The sequence below is a fragment of the Blennius ocellaris genome (assembly GCF_963422515.1).
Source record: "Blennius ocellaris genome assembly, chromosome: 5".
Lineage (NCBI taxonomy): Eukaryota > Metazoa > Chordata > Actinopteri > Blenniiformes > Blenniidae > Blennius > Blennius ocellaris.
The window spans coordinates 10,748,882-10,767,467 of NC_137654.1; the positions used below are offsets into that span (position 1 = coordinate 10,748,882).

Below are 18,586 nucleotides of genomic sequence, written 5' to 3' on the forward strand. Positions count from 1 at the left end.
AGAGCTTGCTACTCTGGTGCCCAGCTTGGCTGTGCTACCTCACGGGGGGAGGTCGAAATGAAGTAGCACTCGCAGTGCGCCTGTGGGTGACAACAGCAGATGTTTTCCACTCCTGCTCCACCAGCGACGAGGAGGGCTGTTGGAACAGCCATCGATTATTTTGTCCAAATGGTTCCAATTAATAGTTAATTGAACATACACATGGAATCGGATGATCAATGAAGCCGTTTGGAAAGTGTTCTCGGAGGGATCGGGGTTGGTTTTGATGCTGGTGGATGCAGGCTTGCTGGGTGGTTGCTGTCCATGGTGCTGAATCAATGAATAACTCAGCAAGACTGAAGTTAATAAGGATTACAGCAATGCTTCACATTTCTCTGTCTATTTTCTGCTATTATACACTAGCATTCTTACTTAATTACTTGTTATTTCAAATCGGCTTATTGCTTTGCACATCTATTCTATGTTTTTTTTTTTTTAATTTAGGGTGAAGGAGTGCTGGAGTTGATCCCTGTGAACTGTGGGTGAAGGCAGGGTACAACCTGAAAAGGTCAACAGGAGATGGATAGGTAGTCACACACAGACTGACAATTTAGAGTCATTTTTGGATTACGAAGAAAAAACACAGAGCACAGGGAAAACAAGGGCCAGACCTGATCCACAATGTTCTTCTGAACCACTTTATTATTCTTTGTAACTGTAATAAAGTGTAATGTCAGGTACATTTAATTTGTAGCTTCTGTTTGTCAATTTAAAAGCAGGGGGGGGGTTAAGAAGAGGGTTAAGTCATCATGATGGAGTAAGAGAAGTTCTTGTATCCCGCTCTGGTGCATTTACAAGTATCTCCACTAAAGAAAACGAACCCATAGGCCGACAGTATGCCATAAAGGCAGTTTGCAGTTCTTTCCTTCTCATACCGCCCACTATATGCAATCCTGCGCACACGCACACGCACACGCACGCACACACACACACACACACACACACACACACACACACACACACACACACACACACACACACACACGCACGCACGCACGCACAAGCGCGTCCACTGGCGCGTGCACGCGCACGCGCACGCGCACTGGAGGTGGGAGTGGATGCTCGTGTAGCCGCTGGAAGCCAGGATGGGATAATCATGCGTGTCTGGCTCCGGGCGTCGATGCAGCTGCCGTTGCTGGATACGGACCGGACTCGGGGCGCGGGGTGGGTCTAGTTCCCGGCCGGAGCGATCTGGACTTCGTGTCGATGTTATCGAGTGTTCCGCGAGAGATGAGGGCGACGGTCGTGAGAGGGAGTTGATGCGGCTTTTTGAAGCGTCCAGGCTAGAGAGAGATCGAGCGTTTCCTCAGATGGAGGACGGGATTCACCGGCATTGAGACGCAGACCCGGCTTGGAATAACTTGGGAAGGGGGAGAGAGGATACCGAGGCGCCCCTCGGAGGATATCGCGGGAGCCTCTTTTTTTTTTTTTTTTTTTTTTTAACCTGAGCTAGAGGTAGAAAGGAGCCTGGAGGAGCGGATCACTTTTGCATCGGTAATTAGGAGAGGACTGCCTCCTTGGAGCGAGCGGCAGCCGCATCCGACCGGCCGGGGATTGGGTTGGGGAGGGAGGGAGGGAGGGGGGCTGGGGGGGTGGGGGGGGGCTCACTTGGATGGAGAGGGCGCAGTGAGGGTTGCGAGAGCGGCTTGCCGTGTGTAGGAGGGGACGGGAGGGTGAGACCGGGCAGTTTGAAGGGACGGGGAGCCAGGAGCGGCGTGGCGGCTCCATGAGCGGCTCCTGCCGGGACAGAGCGCCCAGAGCCCAGCCGGAGCGTCTGCACCGCCGCGGGTAGAACCCCGGGCCACAGGACCGCGGCCAGTTTGGAAGTTTTGATGCATATGATCACAACCACCATGATTTTTATGATTCTTGGTGCTTCAGTTGTAATGGTAAGATACATACCCCCTCCCCCCCCCCCCCACCCCCACCCCCCTCCTACAACCACTGATTATTCTTTTATTTTGTAATTCTTTCCTCAAAAGGAGAGGGAATAAAACACCTAATAAATGTACCACATTGTGAGATAAGCCACCTTAGAACAGGCCCATCAGTGACATGTGGAAGTAGGTTAGCCTACCTATAATTACCTGCTGTCATAAATAAATAATATAAGTCCGTTTTGAGGCGAGAGTCCCCCTCTTAGCATCGGGAGGATGTGCCAAGACTATTTCATGTCCTTTTCCTTTACAGTCGTTCCTCTCATTACTCATCATCGTGTGGTAGAATGAAAAAGACTGAGTCGTTGTCTGTAGTGGTAGCCTAGCCTATTGCTTGACATGTCCCGGCTGACTGGCATGATTCTTTGCAGGCGATAGCCTGTTTAATGGACATGAACGCACTACTGGATCGCTTTCACAACTACATCTTACCGCATCTACGAGGGGAGGACCGCGTCTGTCACTGCAACTGTGGAAGGTAAATACCATCATCCGCTACACTATCTGGGATAAACATGGTGGTGCGTGTTCGGCTCTTTCTTCTTCTTTTTTTTTTTTTTTCTCCTCCACCCGTCAATTCTTAATTGCTGAAGAGGCCTTGGAAGATGTGAGCCCCGCAGAGCCCCTCTCATCCCCAGCCTGTCTGCTCGAACGTATAGCGGCGGAGATGCGCTCGAACACCGACTCCATCGCGCGTTTGTGCTCGGGTTTTTTTTTGTTGTTGTTGTTGTTGTTTTAAAAAAAAATTCCTTTCAGGCTTGTCGCGGCTTTTCGGTCTTTTGCTGCATATGCTAAGGTGTGTGTCGGAGCCATAAATAGGTAATGAACCAGGAGCAATACGAGGCCGGTCAGAAAACAATCTGAGCATCAAGTGCGCCGCTCGATGAGCGCAGGCCTGCGCTGCTCCGCTCGGTGTCGCCGAGAATATTAAACCTGCTGCTGGGCTAATTACCGACATACGAGTGCTGGAGCGGCTTAAGAAGTGCTATGGGGCTCGGGGTATAACTGCTGGGCTGCTCACCAGCCTACCTGCTGTTTGCTGTCACGGTGAAGTGTGGAAAAACAGCAGCAAGACGCTCATTAATACATTCATTTGGATGTCTTTGAAAAAAAATATTGTTATTATAGGCGATTGCAAGCATTTCCCCATCAACAGTTAAATATGTAATACAACAGTCTGGTCTATGTGGACGAGCAGAGGCACAAATGGGCCTCTCTCTCTCTCTCTCTCTCGCTCTCTCTGTATCTCTCCTTCCCTCTGTTTTCAAGTCTCCACAGTGCCAGAGGGCATAGCAACAATGTTGGAGCAACATTTTAAACTAAGAATCCTCTTATCAAACGGGCTCACACTCATACAGTCCTCGGATATGAGCCTCTGATTGGCCCATATCCTGCAGCTACACAGCCTAGCTACAGCCATGAGAGCACATCAGGGCTTTGGGGAGGGAATTTTCACCATTCGTGTTGGTGCAAGCTGAACAGATGCACATTAAAACAAAACAGCAGTCTATAGTGAGCATGCTGCAGTGAGGGGGCTGATGTGTTAGCAGTTCATTAGCAGCACTAAGAATCCACTTTCACTGTATGGCTGTGTGTGTGTGTGTGTGTGTGTGTGTGTGTGTGTGTGTGTGTGTGTGTGTGTGTGTGTGTGTGTGTGTGTGTGTGTGTGTGTGTGTGTGTGTGTGTGTGTGTGTGTGTGTGTTTTAGCCTGTAAATCCAGAAATGGGTCATCGTCAATCATATTTGATTAGGCCTGACAGGGGAGGAATAATCTGAGTCAAAGTTTGGAAAGGCCTCTGAGCACAGGCTGACAAATAAGACATGATATAGCCTAATCCAGCCCCCAAAATAATAACACGTTTGGCGACAGCTTTTGGATTAGTTGATGCATCACTGATAGTTTTATTTTGCAGTATTTGGACAGCAATGTCAATCTTACTAGCGTTGATGGAACGACATAAAAAAAGAAGAAAAAAAAGAGCACAGATCAAATGCCACTGGAGGGCATGCAGAGCCAAACCCCGGCTCCTCCTGTTAGTGTTCAGGTTACTGGAACCACACACACAGTGTCTTTCACTGACCTGGAAACACTCCTGAATGAGAGCCAGTCATTTGTTTTCACAAAAACAGCAGAAATGTGGGCTACACGGATGACTAGAGGAGAGCTCTGGCTCTGCCAGCCTGCCCTTCCATCCGTTAGGCGTGGAGGTGTCGGGACGCCCACAGCGACTCACCTTATCAGGCTTGAGGACACAGCCAGTGTCATTTTATTTGGCAGCCTCCGCGCTCTGATTTGGATGCCACTGGACGTAGTTGTGGCCTGCCTGACAGGCCAGTGCCTCATTTATAAAATGCTGCCTTTGTGTTGAGGAAGATAACAAGGAGTTGACGAAAATGCTCTCACTCTTTCCCAAATATTTTCATTTTTTTGTCACAGACAAGAAGAGCAAACAAGGGTTATTAGGGTGCAGGTGAACACAAAAATACAGACTGTCAACAGGTCAATTCAATAGAAACTTTCCCTAAAGCAGTTTTTCAGTAAGTTGCTGTGAAACACTTTTACACTAAAGCACTTGTTGATTGCAACCAGTAACTTGCAACATATTTTCAGAGTAAATTAAAGTTTACTTACTGTAAAATGTTATTCTTAAAACAGTTCTCTCCTTGTCAACCTCGGTCAGTTAATTACAGTGCACATTAAAGTGTCCTGTTCACCCGCACCTTCCCTTAGAGTTCCTGTGAGCTTAATAATGAGTTTCTTTTTCACTGCACTTAATTCTTATGGGATGACTAAAAAGATATAACTATGCATTCTTAGCTTAGTTGATTTGTGTAACAATTCTTGCACTTACAGGGTGAGCACACATTGACAACTTCAAACCACCAAATGTTGTCAAAAAACTGCATGTATTTAAAAAAAAACCCACCTGCTTCATATGAACATTACAACTAATATTACTATTTAAAAAGAACATGTCATAAGCATGTAGTAAAACAAAGGTCGTTGCTGATCTGAAACATTTAAAAGCAGGTTAAATACAAACAAACTTGTTATTCAGTGAGATTGTGGGGAAGCTGCACCCCAGTGTCTTTATACTGCTAATACTAAATTGAAAGTAATTAACTGTGTGGAAAACACATAATAAATTACAGCAAATTATATGGAGGCAATGTGTAGTAATCTTGTGTTATTTACACACATTTGAGCCGTCTTCACAAAGCCGTCCTTGGGGAAACCGAGGAGGAAACCTGAAGGAAGATCTCAGGTCATATTTGTTTTTTAACGGCAATGTTTTGCTGTTAATGGAACGGCTGCGAAGCCCAGGTGGGGAAAGCACGGCATTGCAGGTTTGACCCCCAAAGAAGGTTTTGTCTTCACTAAGTTACTCAACTTTCTTATTTGCTGATTTGATGCTATTATTTGGCCTCATTTGACATGAAACCTACTGTATTGTTCCTACACTGCTCTTTCCAGAGATCCTGTCATTTACTCTGCAAGAGCCTTTTTTTTTGTTAATGGATTTTACACTATGCAGGTGGACAGCGTTTTGTCCATAAACACAGATATATGGAGTAGTTTGGGATAATCTTGACTTATGTGTGTCACAAAGAAACAAGAGATTTCTAACACTATTTGAGTCAATGTGCCAGTTTGATGATTTAAATCTGAATGGGTCAACTCTGACTATTCACTTTTAAAATCTGTCTTGTGTAAATCCCCAAGAATGACATAGCCTCAGTTGCTGTTTCCCCCCCCCCCCTCAAATTATTAGACACCTTAAAAAAAACCTCAATTTGACAATAACTGTGGGAACAGCTTTCCCCTCGTATGTGAGTGTCTCTGTATTCAATTTCAAATCTCTCTGCTCCTCAGTTGTGTTTGTCTGTCTGTGAGGTTGGTAGGAAACAAAAAAAAAGCCCTCATCCCCTCCCATGAGTGCAGACAATACCAACACACTATAGCTGTCATATTAAGTGGATGCATTTGTTTTTACCGCTGAGTCGATGCCCGGCGACTCGGCATGTTACAGGATGGTTACCGATCAGTTGCTGCTGTGATAGTTTCTGTACTTAACTTGATGTGAAGTTGTCATGCATGCCGTCCCTCAGCTGTGATCCATCAGACAGATGCGTTCAGTAATGCACTTCAGCATCAGCTGACATTAAATGTGAATTTTGCCAGCGCAACATTTCCACAGTCTCCTCGACACAGCTCCTCTTGGCGTCCTGCGAGACGTGAACACCTGCTTAGTGGGCAATCAAGGATTGTTGGAAATTTGTGACAAAAGGATTAAAGTTTGTTTAGTTTCTCTCAGGTGGAACAAATTCACAAGATATTCTCATGACAGCCCATTTGGATTGAATCAAAATTATGCGATTTGTTATTGACCAAGTGGAATGAAGCTCCAAAACCTCAGCAGTTGTCACTGAAAGACATAAGAAAAAAACAAAACAGAAAAAGAAAATCATCATTCTGTTTTAAGGCCATGTGCAGTTTTCTGAAAATATGAAATCACAACTCAAGCATAAACTTTTCAGCCTAAAGTGCAGCCTGGGGACACCCAAGGGTCCTTGAGAGGGTTTCAGGGGTTTCTAGCAAAGTGCGGATTAGTGCAATTTAGAACTCTCCAGACGTCCTCCAAGTTAAAAGGGGTGTATATAAAGTACATACGTTCGCATGGTGTATCTAATGCTTCCCTCACATTTTCTTGTCTGCCCTTACCACCAGGCACCACGTCCACTATGTAATCCCATACGATGGGGACCATTCCTTGGTGGACTCTTCGGAAAACTACTTTGTGAGTGACAGTGTGACCAAGCAGGAGATGGACTTGATGCTGGGGCTGCTGCTCGGCTTCTGCATCAGCTGGCTGCTGTTGTGGCTGGACGGAGTCCTACACTGTGCCGTCAGGGCCTGGAGGGCGAGCCGCTACTATGGTAAGCTAGAAAAATGTCCACAGTAGATGTATGTGAAGTCAAGCGCGAGTTCAGTAGTGCCTGAATGTCATGCATACAATATCTTTGTCAGCATGTGTGCTCATGTGTTAAGACTGTGTTGTGCAGTCCTGGAGTATAATTTGTTGTCAACAAGCTTAGAAATATCAATTAATCTTCAAGATTGCTTTTATCCAATAAAAATTTTCAAACACACACGCACACACACACATACACACATTCACTTTTATGTTAAAACACATGTTTTTGGTTCGTGAAGCTTAGACTCTCATATATCTTACCACACATTGATTGGAGTCAAACGTGTTGGACATTAGAGAGAGGTAAAAACATGCAGGGCAGCTGAATTCCAGAGGGGTTGAGAAGCTCCATCCTCCAGTGCGATTACGCAGCGAAATGACCAGACAAAAATGGGAATTCATGTAGTCTCACTGGTGAAATGGAATATGTTTTCTTCAAAGGCTTGCTTTCGCACCCGAACAAAATGTTTGCAGTAATGTGGTTATGCACCGGGGCTTTGCATCTGAAATCACTCGCCAGGTTCGCACAGCAGTTGGTAGAACTCTGGAAAATGACCTTGCCCCCCATGGCGAGGCCCAATTTTGGCTCTTCTCGCTTTCTCAGTTCACTGCGACCTCTCGAAATATTACAGCGAAAACCTTTCAACTGAGGGATGATTCAGACGTAGGCATATCAGACGCTTCAGCTGAAGTGAATCTAAATATAGATGTTTGTTTATTTGTTTATTTATTTATTTGGTGACAGTCTAGATACTTCCATCCAATGCCACTAATACGCCTCTTAATATATTTCCAGGAAACAGGGGTATTCGCATGCGGGTCTAATGGCAGCATCATTATGTGTAATCAAAGCGTTGTGGATATACTCGACTGATTACCTGCTGATGATATCAATCAATAAGGCAACATAAAACTAATGAGATAAGACAGACTCATGGAAATGGAAAAAATGGAAAAACAGAAGCTTGTTAAAAAAAAAAAAGTTAAAAATCATGTTTTTCTCAACTAGATATTGTAGATATTCTTTTACGTTGATAGGTTATCCTGTCATCACTTCAGCTGAATTTGTTCTTTTCAGTATCTTGTTTAATTCAGCGTTCAATGTTTAGTGTGACAGAAGTTCCTTCCAGCTCATGATCCGTTACTACGTGCTTCTCAGTTTAACTCAACAGAAACACTTTTGACAGCATAGACCACGTTAAACATTTCAGGATGTTGTTTGGTTTTATTGCAAGAACAAACTAACAAAACAGTGCAGTGACATGAAATATTATTCATTTATCTCCTCCTCTTCAATACTGATTCAACCAATTCATTAACAATTGAAGTAGAAGCGATTAATGTCTTCACTAACAGACTTTTAAATGGGGCACAAGGCCAACTTTTATCCAAATTGACAAAATGTCAATTCCTGCAAGATGAGTTGCGACAGGGTTTTTGTTTTGTTTTTTCCATTTTTGTGGGGAAGCTCATCTAACCACGAGTTTGCCTAATAATAGAGAAGACACTCACATGCTGCGATTCGTAATTATTGAAAAGCAATCCAAAGAATGTTAACGTTACACCATCAGTTATATCAGGGGGAAAGTAGGATTTGTGTAAAGACTTGCAAGCCTGGGGTGTGTGACTGCACCTGCTGAGGGGCCCAAAGTCTCCTGTGATGACAAGAAAGACTTGTAAATTTCTCGAACCGCGTCGCTCGAGCATCTCAAGCAGCAATCAGATTTGCGAAAGACACAAATAAGCCTTCTTAAAGCCTTAAAATCATCTCTATTGGCTGGCAGGCTGTGAAGGAAGGAGGGGACTTCATTAACGTGGCCTCTCCTGTTGGAGAGCATGAACACCACTCAGAATCAGCTGTAGCATGTGGAAAGCAATGAGTGCAAATCACTACAATCAAGCTTGACCTTCTCCAGGGCCTCAAAAAACAAACAAATCCACATATTGGGATTGTGTCGTATTTTAGCAAATATTCTTTTGTGGACTGTATGGTGGTTCAGGTGAAGTTGGAGGTCTCCAGTTTAAAAAAAACCATACTTTTGAGGATGGTCGTTGGCTCCACAACCCACAACCCTGAATGCAGAAAAGCAGCATCAAAGTAACTAAGATAATAACACCATTCATTGTTCGTATGACACGTGGGTTTTATTTCTGCTGTGACGAGTCAAGGACCGGCAGGTGTTTCCCCCAATTGCTTTTTTTTCTGAATGGACATTTTTATTAGGTTTGGAGGTGGATTTACTTTAATATTTACTTGAGGTCACAGGTTTCCATTTCGCATTGACATATATTTTTAATGTTATGGCAAGGTCAGGAAACCTTAAATGGAGGGCAGCAGGTGTATGAACGATGTTGAATCAGTCAATTAAATGAATCCTTTCAGAGAAGGTGCTTTGTCCACATGAATTGAGCCAAAGAAATATCTATTGTCATTGTTTGCCATGCTATCGCCGCAGCTTATATCTATCCTCGTTGTACAAAGGTCAGCTGATTTTGCCATGAAAAGCAGTAAAGGCACCTGAGCAGCACAAATCCTAATTGAATGTATGATCAGAGTGTAATACGTCCCATCCAAAAAAAAGCTAACAAGAGATTAGCCTGAAGATGCGTTCACCATGGGTGCACAGCGCTCGTCTAACTCATCTATTACTTCTGCCTGAGTAGCTGAATGTCCCAGAAACGTCTCCAGGATAACTTCAGCATCGGCACTTAGTGCTGTCACATCGGGGTATGCTCGGAAAGTTTGTGTGATTTTCACGCTTCAGTCCGAAAACAAGCAATTCAAGTGGAATGCAAATTTAATATGCGTTTGTGAGAATTCAGTAAAATGACAGAAGAATACCACCCGCTCACATTGCACTGGACAAATGTGCTGGGAGCTGCTGGAGCTTCTGGACCTCAGGCTCTTTTAGAAGACATGTTAGAAGATTTGCTGTGGCTGATCCTTCTTCATCTGTCACATACATAATGGAAGTGATCCAGTGAACTAGCGAGGTGAAGCAGTGTCAAAACAAAGGCTGATTTTTCTTCCATCATGTACCTGTGGCCAACTTGGATCATACCATCGACTTCAGGTGGACTATTGCTCCATGTGACTGGAAGCAGGAGGGTGGAGTTACAGATTATTTGCTTCTACCTCTGAAATCCCAGTAACAAAACAAAGACAGGGGGCTTTCCCCAACACCGCTTTCAGATTGGATGGACCTTATACCTTGTACATATTTCCTGTTTATTACAGTTGTGCACAGGCAGAATCTATAAATTTTCTCCACAAGGCCACACTGGTGATGTGGAGCAGAGTGATTGATTGCACATGTAAGCGATGATAAGTGATGACTACATACTGAAACCGGACCAGCAGGCAAAAGTGTCATTTATGCTTCAATGTCTAAATAAGAAGGTAGAAAAAAAAAAATGAAAACGCACAAGACTTCCTGCAGTATGGCTTCAATTGTTACACACAACAGTTACAACCCCTTCCAGAAGGAACGCTGCTTACACTGCGCTACATTATTCCAGGGTGATTTTGTGGCTATTGGTTTCACATAATACAACTTGAAGTTGTATCTGTATATTTCATTTCGAAACAAGTGTTCCTGGGTGTGTTTTTGGTGACCACGCAGTGATAACACACACATAACGCTCGATCGTGTTGAGATCACAACTGAGATCCCCAGTATAACCTATAGATGACCTTATGTCCTCACCCATGTGCACAAAAAACTCACTATACTTTTCTAATTGTTTGAATTCATTATTATGTACTGTATCTGATTCCTCCCCTGCTCTTCACCCCCGATGGGACATAAGGCTTAAGTAAGCTCTTCCCATTGCATCGTTGGCAGCATGTTTGGCCTCTGACATGCTCATCTGTTCTAACTCTCTCCAGGTCTGTGATTCAGTCCTGCACTGTTTGTCAGCCCGTGTTTGAAAGATCTCAGACATTTATGTTTAGTTGTTAGGTACGCTTTGTGATTGGAAATTTTGTTTGGCCAAAAGATCTGGCACCTGCATCTCAGGCCTCCATTGCCCGGAAAAGTGTGAGTCTCGTCATGTCTGGGATCTTTATAGTCCTGAGAAGCTTTTTAAAAAATTTTTTTATTACAGAAATGTTTTTACAGACAATGAACTTCTGATAATCTGTACATAATATTGACGATGCCCTTTATATACCAGGTCACGTTACCAACCTTTTGTCAAAGATGTGATGCTCCTTCAAGTATATTCCATTGGTGCCACTTGTTTCACATTTCCTGTTTTAGCTTTTTGAAACATGATGCTTCTCTAACAAGTGGCCAACATTGTAAACGAATGGTCGAATGTCTTTCTTTCTTCTGAGATTTGTTGTTCATCGCATCTTATTTCTATGGGATTGAGGTTGTTTGAATTGACGTAGCGCCGTCACTGAGACTGGTTCAAACCAGGCCTGAATAACAGAGGTGGAGATATGACTTAATTCTCGCCATCTGTCGTGCTGTTGCGAATGCTACATTCCCACATACCGTGTGTTTAAATCCAACCAAGTGTGATAGTTGGCTCTTAATTTCCTGTCTCCTGTCAGCACGTTTGCTCTCTGAAATATCTGTTTCATTTCTCCTCCCATCTCCTCCTGACAGGTGAGGGATGCATGTTAGTTCAGCAAAAGAAAAGGATTGCGGCAGATTTAATGAGACAGAACATGTGGTGTATAGCTCACTAACATCTTTTGGGACGACTGACTTCGAGTGAAGAATTAAAAAAAGGTTTTCAGTGGCACTACAGCTAAGCAGCTATTAAGACGTTTGTTAAATCATGACATGACAGCATGAAATCCCACCCAGCTGAAGACACGTCAACCACCGCCGACGTGCCGCCTGAGTTCACCCAGAAGATTGTTCATTGATGAGCTGAGAATTACCAACCCGGATTACGGGGTGGTTTACTTTCTCACGGTTGTGAAGGCTTCTCTGGCTTTTCCCGTCCCACCAGGATCAAACTTCTGGATTCTGCTCACACAGTTTGCGCTAAATTTAGAGATGCTGAATACTGACACAAAAACAGGGCTGGAAGGTTGTGTTGGCTCTCCGCTGTATATATCACTCAGCATCAGGGGGAGCTTGTGATGCGGAGGTGGCCTGGATCTCTAGTTTTAAGGATAAAGTAGGTAAGATGTGACCTGGATACAGGATACGTCGTGGAAAAGCTCCTCAGGCGTGATGTGGAAGTGACAGATGATGATCAAAGAAGTGCACTCGTACGAATTCAGGGATTTTTTTCAGAGGGTTGTTGTTGTCACTCTGATAAATAGTTCGAGTTTTAATGTTGCATCTGGGCTCAGAAGTAGGAAAGCTGTTCTGCAACGAGTGAGATAGTGCTGGTTTCTCTATTTAAAAAAAAAAAAAGAAAGAAGAACTAGAAAGGAAGGAGCTTCCATATTCATTACCATCAGTTATAGAGTGGGGATATGGGATTTTATTCCCTTTGGACGCAGTGGGAATGCCCCTGTGTGTGTGTGTGTGTGTGTGTGTGTGTGTGTGTGTGTGTGTGTGTGTGTGTGTGTGTGTGTGTGTGTGTGTGTGTGTGTGTGTGTGTTGGCTGTGACGTTGGTGCTTGGTCAGACTCGTTTAGCTTCCCCGAGATGAGGAGTGAAGGTGAGGCTGACAGAGTGGGGAAGGGTGTGTGTGTGTATGTGTGTGTGTGTGGGGATCAGGATGGAGATGCTGTCACATCCCCACCCCCACTCACACAGTTTAACACACACACACACACACACACACACACACACACACACACACACACACACACACACACACACACACACACACACACACACACACACACACACACACACACACACACACACACACACACACACTCACACACTTCTCCAAGAGCTATAAATAGAATGAGAGAGAGCAGCTGGAATGGGAAGGGAGAAACACACACACACACACACACACACACACACACACACACACACACACACACACACACACACACACACACACACACACACACATGGTGCATTGAGATGCACATTGATTCCCACTCCTTTTTTCTCCCCCTAATTCCATCTCTAGCTCCTCCCCCTCCCTCGTCACTTATTGAATCTACTCCTGGTTATTTCCTTTACAATGCTTCCTGGTCCAGTTACATCTCTCTCTCTTTCTCTCTCTCTCTCTCTCTCGCTATCTCACTCTCTCTCATTGAATTTGTGTAAATATCTGATTGCAGAGTCTCTTTTGCAAAGACACCGGTGCATAGAAAATAGAAAAAGCACAAAAATTGGAAGAAAAAAAAAAAAGATGACTTGGCGTTTGGCATTAACCCATGCCTCTCGCTTCCCCCCTGCTCCAAAAGAGCACAACAATTGTGTCTCCCATTTTCAGCCTGCCATTATCATTCCTGCCCAACTCCGTCTCCATCCTTTTATTCAAATGAGAGAAACCTGTCTTCGTTGCCCCTTTTTCTTTGGATACCCTTCAGAGCAGTCCTTGTGGACAGCATACCCATTCACAGCTATAAATAACTCTCTCTCTCTCTCTCTCTCTCTCTCTCTCTTCTTCCTTACCTCCCCCCCTCCACCCAATGACTCCCCCCCTCTTCCCCATCCCTCCCACCACCACCCCCACTGCTCTCTCGCTCATCCTCCAGCAGGGCCATTTGCTTCTGGGTGTTGCTGTCTGGGGCTCTCCCCTCCTTCTTCCTCTGCTCTCTGCTCCGCCTCACCGACTTCAGTTTATAACCCAACAAGCACGAATGTTAGCTCCCCCCCCCCCACACACACACACTCTCTCACCCCGTTTTTCTTCCCTCCATGTGAAGCGCATCACATTCACAATATCTCGCCTGTGTTTCCAGAGAGATCCTGGTTTTAACCAATTGCCAGGCTTAATTCTCTACGTGCAGCAAGGTGATTGGTTGTAATCGATGAATCACTGAAATATATACAATATATGATATATAATATGCTGTATAATATATAATATATCGATGTTACAGAATATGAACGTAAAACCCTTTTGAGTGATGTATAAAGAATCAAGGGCAATGCCATAGGACACTTGGAGAGATTGACACCATTTACTACCCCCATCCAATATTCCAGTGGTCCAATCTTTTATCTCCTCTCTGTCGCTCTGCCCCCACTGTAAAAAAAAATAAATAAATACATAAAACAACAATTCAGCCTTACTTTCCAGAATTACAAGTTCCAGACGCCATGGAGCCTGTGCTTCGAAGACTTATTAGATATCAGCGTTTCCACTGTGAGGTCCTCGTGGAGCACATAAGTCATTGTTCAGGCAGCTCAACATGAGCTGCAAATGCACTCGTGCAACTAATTCTGGGCCTTTCATTTGGTTTGTGTTTAAGCATTGCTCAAACAGTGGGGATGAGCAATGCAGAAACTGAGATAGTTACCGTTTGGGGAGGACCTGTATTCCAGTTTAGAGCTTTTTTTTTACAATGACAATGACAAACAAGCAACGTGGTGGCCTCCTGCAGAGATTCATCACGTGCACAGCATAGATCATATACATCAACCAAGTAGATGAGATGAGGATCAAGAAGTACACTTTTGAAAACATCTGTTTCCCACTGTCAATATATCGATCAAGTTTCATTGTTGTTTCTATGACTCTGTAGTTACAAACAGCAAGTTTATTTTTGCTTAAAGTGGTCAGAGGGGGCGGCTCACATGGTGGTGTACTCGTTCTCGGCTCAAAGCAAAAAACATTCAGAATCTGTTCTTGAGAGTTTGCAACATCCTCCCTGTGCTTAGTTAGTTGCTGACTCAGCATCGAAATTGTCTGGTTGTGTGAATGAGAGTGGACTGATCTCCGTAGAGGTTGCAGGCTGTGTGTGTGGTGGGTTTTCTCTGGATCCTCCTGCTTCTTCCAACATGTTTAAGTTGACTGGTGATCTTGAACAAGAGGTGTGTGTTCAACTATTACCACCTTGGCATCAGCACCACTTCCTCACAGCCCTCAGATCCACGTTGGAAACCATCTTAAACCTTAATTTTTCCCCAATCAAAGTTCCCAGCTTGACCAAATTCACTTTTTCTCCCTTCCCAGTTATTCGTGAATGCATCATAAATATGTAGGTCACACCCATGAAAAGAAATCTCTGAAAATACCAAAGAGCTTATTCTGATTTATGACAGAAATACAAGAAATAAAACAGGTGAGAAAGCCAACAACATATTAATTGAACAAGATTTTTAATAACAGGTGAAAGAAACCAAACAGCCTTGTTCTCACGTCGGCCTCCTGGTCGTACACTGATGTCAGATGACGTGACATTTTGCTACCAGGTTTCGTCACAAGTCAGCCAACATGATTGGCTGCTTGTTCACCTACTACACATCCAAACAGTTTCCTCACAAGTGTTTGATGGCGTAGAGGTCAGAAAGACTTAGGCCATATTTACAGAACATTTTTAAGTGAAGATACCGATATTTTGAATGACATACAAATAGCTCTAAGTAACTCTAAGCTTATGTGGTAATATAATGTAGTTTCTTTAAAATTAATATAATTTGAAATTAATATTTTATATATATACATATATATATATATACATCACGACTCTTATCACACTGCAGATGATGAAGTTTTTGGAACAATATTTTCAAAAATCAAAAAAATGTATGTGGTGTTGAGACATTTAAAGCAGAAGTTGCCATCATTTTGATCAATTATCCATTATCAGCACAAGCTATTTATCATATTTTCAGCAGATTGTTATGAACTTGTTTGGAAGAAATTAAGGAGTTACCAAGTCCAGTCACTTTCCTGATAAAGGGTTTAAAATGACGCCGCAGGCAAATTGTACTGGAACATCTTTTATACATTTCGTTTTGGCATCCCTCTATTGAGCGATGCCAATCGGTAGGCGAGGGGCTCAAAACAAGAGTCAACGGCAGCAGCAGAACGGGTTCTTCAACAGATAAGATGCAGGACGTTTTCTGGAGCGTGACCCACATATACCACGGCTCTGCTGCGCTTCCCAGCAATGTATGTTTTTCTTCACAAATGTAAAGAGAAAAGAGGGACTTTCCAATAAGATTATGTGCTTTTCCTGTCACAAGAGTTTGTAAACAGGTTTCCTCACATTTTGTGCTGAGTTCATTTCATTTCACTATAAAATCTGTTAAATTGTTCATGTTGCACACGAGTTGCTCTTTTAATGCCTTTGCAAGATATTTTTTATTTGTCCTATTTTTGTAAGCATTATGTATTCTCAGCATCTTAAACTAAAGAAATTCCTTTAAATTGGTCAAACATGTTCACCCTCAGTAAAGTAATCACATTTTTGGAAGTGCAGTGTCACATCTCATGATTCTATTGGCCTCACTACATGAATCCAGTCAGACAATAACACGAGTTTCTGGCTGGCGTATTTCGAGTTAATGTTAAACATTTTGATGTATCAAAAATACAAATTCAACATTTATCTCCAAGGTAATTAAATGCTGCAAGATGAATCATTTGTCCATGCAAAATGAGTGTTAACATAGAAAAAGAGAGCCTCGTATCATGCAGGGAGAAGCAGAGCAACCGATGCTCACACAGAAAACTAATGTACGTAAACCGAGCCACCAGTTCGCAATGTTTATTCTGCAGGAGTAATTCAGACACACGGAGAATCTCAGACTTGTATTTACATTGTTTACACTGAAAAAGAGTCTGTTCTCAGCCAGGAGATCAGTCCTCTGTGCTGCCGTTTGTTGACGTGTCTTTTCTGCTTCTCACTGGATTTAGAGCCAGAAAACCAGGCTAAGATGGACTTTACACTATTGTGTGTCTTGAGTGTGCCGTCTCGCCGCTCAGCTTTGGTTTCTTCAAAAGCCTGCGTTCGATTGTTGCCGGTCTTTTCTCTACAACTACACATGTGAGATGTTTTATGAAAGTAAGCTATTAAATGCAAAGTTTTCTTGTTGTTTGTGCACACAAGTGTTCAATTGTGTGCATTGAAAGTATTCCAAATGAATATTTACATGAGGTCGTGGTTTCCAAGAGGGGGTCCAAGATATTCAGGTCCAAGACATTTGCAGGAAACTGCATATTGGGTCCTACTCTTGTATGTTGACAATCGAAATTGTTCCCACCATGGCTTGAATGACTGTTCAAGCCATGGTGAACAGTCAATGACTTGAGTGACTGTGTGTCTTTGTTTTTGCCCTGTAATGGTCTGGTGACCTGTCCCTGCTGTTTCCCCAATGTCGGATTGGACTGGTTTGCATGAAGTTGTAGAAAAGACAAATGGATGAATGGGTATTGCATCCATCCATCCATCCATCCATCCATCTTCAATACCGCTTAATCTTGTGTAGGGAGCTGGAGTCACTCCCAGCTTTCAATGGGTGAGGGCAGGATACACCTGGACAGGTCTCCATCATGTTTACCATTGGTTGTTTATTAAATTGCACAAAAACTGCGAGAAAAATGTTTCATTTTCAATAAATGCCATACTAATTGTGTATCATTACATTTTTGGCTGTTGTTATTACATTTCCAAAGGGTTTTTGAAAACAATAAGCCAATAATGTATTTCATTTGATCACATTTTTGACAAAATGCTATTACATTATTGGCTATTATTGGCTACCGCCCCTAACGCTGCATCAGCTCAGGCTGCATCAGGAAGTTCTTCTGATGTAAAAACTTGCGCCACACCAAACATGTTCCATAATTAATTCAACTGTGAGTTCACGATAGATACAAAGCAAACTACTCCAGACCTGTACAGCATTTTAGAATTGATTCTAGTAATTAATTAAATCGGCTTCAGGACAGTTCTCATATTTTGAGGTCCTGATTTCAGGTGAAGGTAAAGGTTGGGTCGTAAGTTTCAATTTGAGGTTAATCTCACTTATGCTTTATTATAATAACATATTGTGGTTCTGATCCTCCCCCCCCTTGTTGCTTCATCTTTCTCCAGATACGCCTTCCTGGTCGTGGCTGCCACAGTTCTGCAACCTTCGAGACCTCCGTCGCCGAGCCCAGCTCAGACAGCTTGAAGACTCCAGTGGCAACATGGTCCACATCAAGCAGAAGCTCTACCACAATGGCCACCCTAGCCCACGTCACCTCTGACTCTAAAAAAAAAAAAGAAAAAAAAAAAATCTTCCCCAGAAATTAGACTTCAAAAACAAAAAAATCATCTAGACTCCCTGTCCCCTGTCTTCCCTTAACCCCCCCCCCCCCCCTCCCCCCACACCAACACACACACACCCCAAAACACCTTTCTTCCCAAACTGCCCCCACGGCCAACTGTTGCCTCAGAGACCCTGGAAAACTGCCCCACTCTTCATAACGTGGCCCTCTTAAACCCCACTCGACAGGACTTTGTTATGATTCCACTCAGTCCACTGTCAGCACTTAAAACTCCCCAAACAGAACAAGATGACAAATATTTGTTGCCACTGAAATCTTGTCTTATGTCCACGTCCACCCTTGTGGGGGGGGGGACGACAAAATTTTTAAGGGTGTTTTTTTCTGTATAGAGACATTTTCTGTGTTCATTGTTAAACTTGGCATGCTCTTTTAGAACAGGGTAAGATGTGGGCAGTGTATGGAACGGGGCGGCGAGATGGGTGTCAGAATTTTTGTTTTTCTCTCTCTCAATCGGGTGGGATGGGGACTTTGG

General features: G+C 43.5%; 1 protein-coding gene across 1 annotated transcript; it reads left to right on the plus strand.

Annotated features, from left to right (window-relative positions):
* Nucleotides 1-1,871: 1,871 nt before the first annotated feature.
* Nucleotides 1,872-18,033, plus strand: tmem240a (transmembrane protein 240a; the record flags this gene model as incomplete). The annotated part of the gene is made up of 4 exons (XM_080496055.1): nucleotides 1,872-1,928; nucleotides 2,348-2,454; nucleotides 6,706-6,914; nucleotides 17,879-18,033. The coding sequence occupies 4 exons, from the start codon at nucleotides 1,872-1,874 to the stop codon at nucleotides 18,031-18,033; spliced, it is 528 nt and encodes a 175-aa protein (XP_080352181.1).
* Between the last annotated feature and the right edge of the window lie 553 nt (nucleotides 18,034-18,586).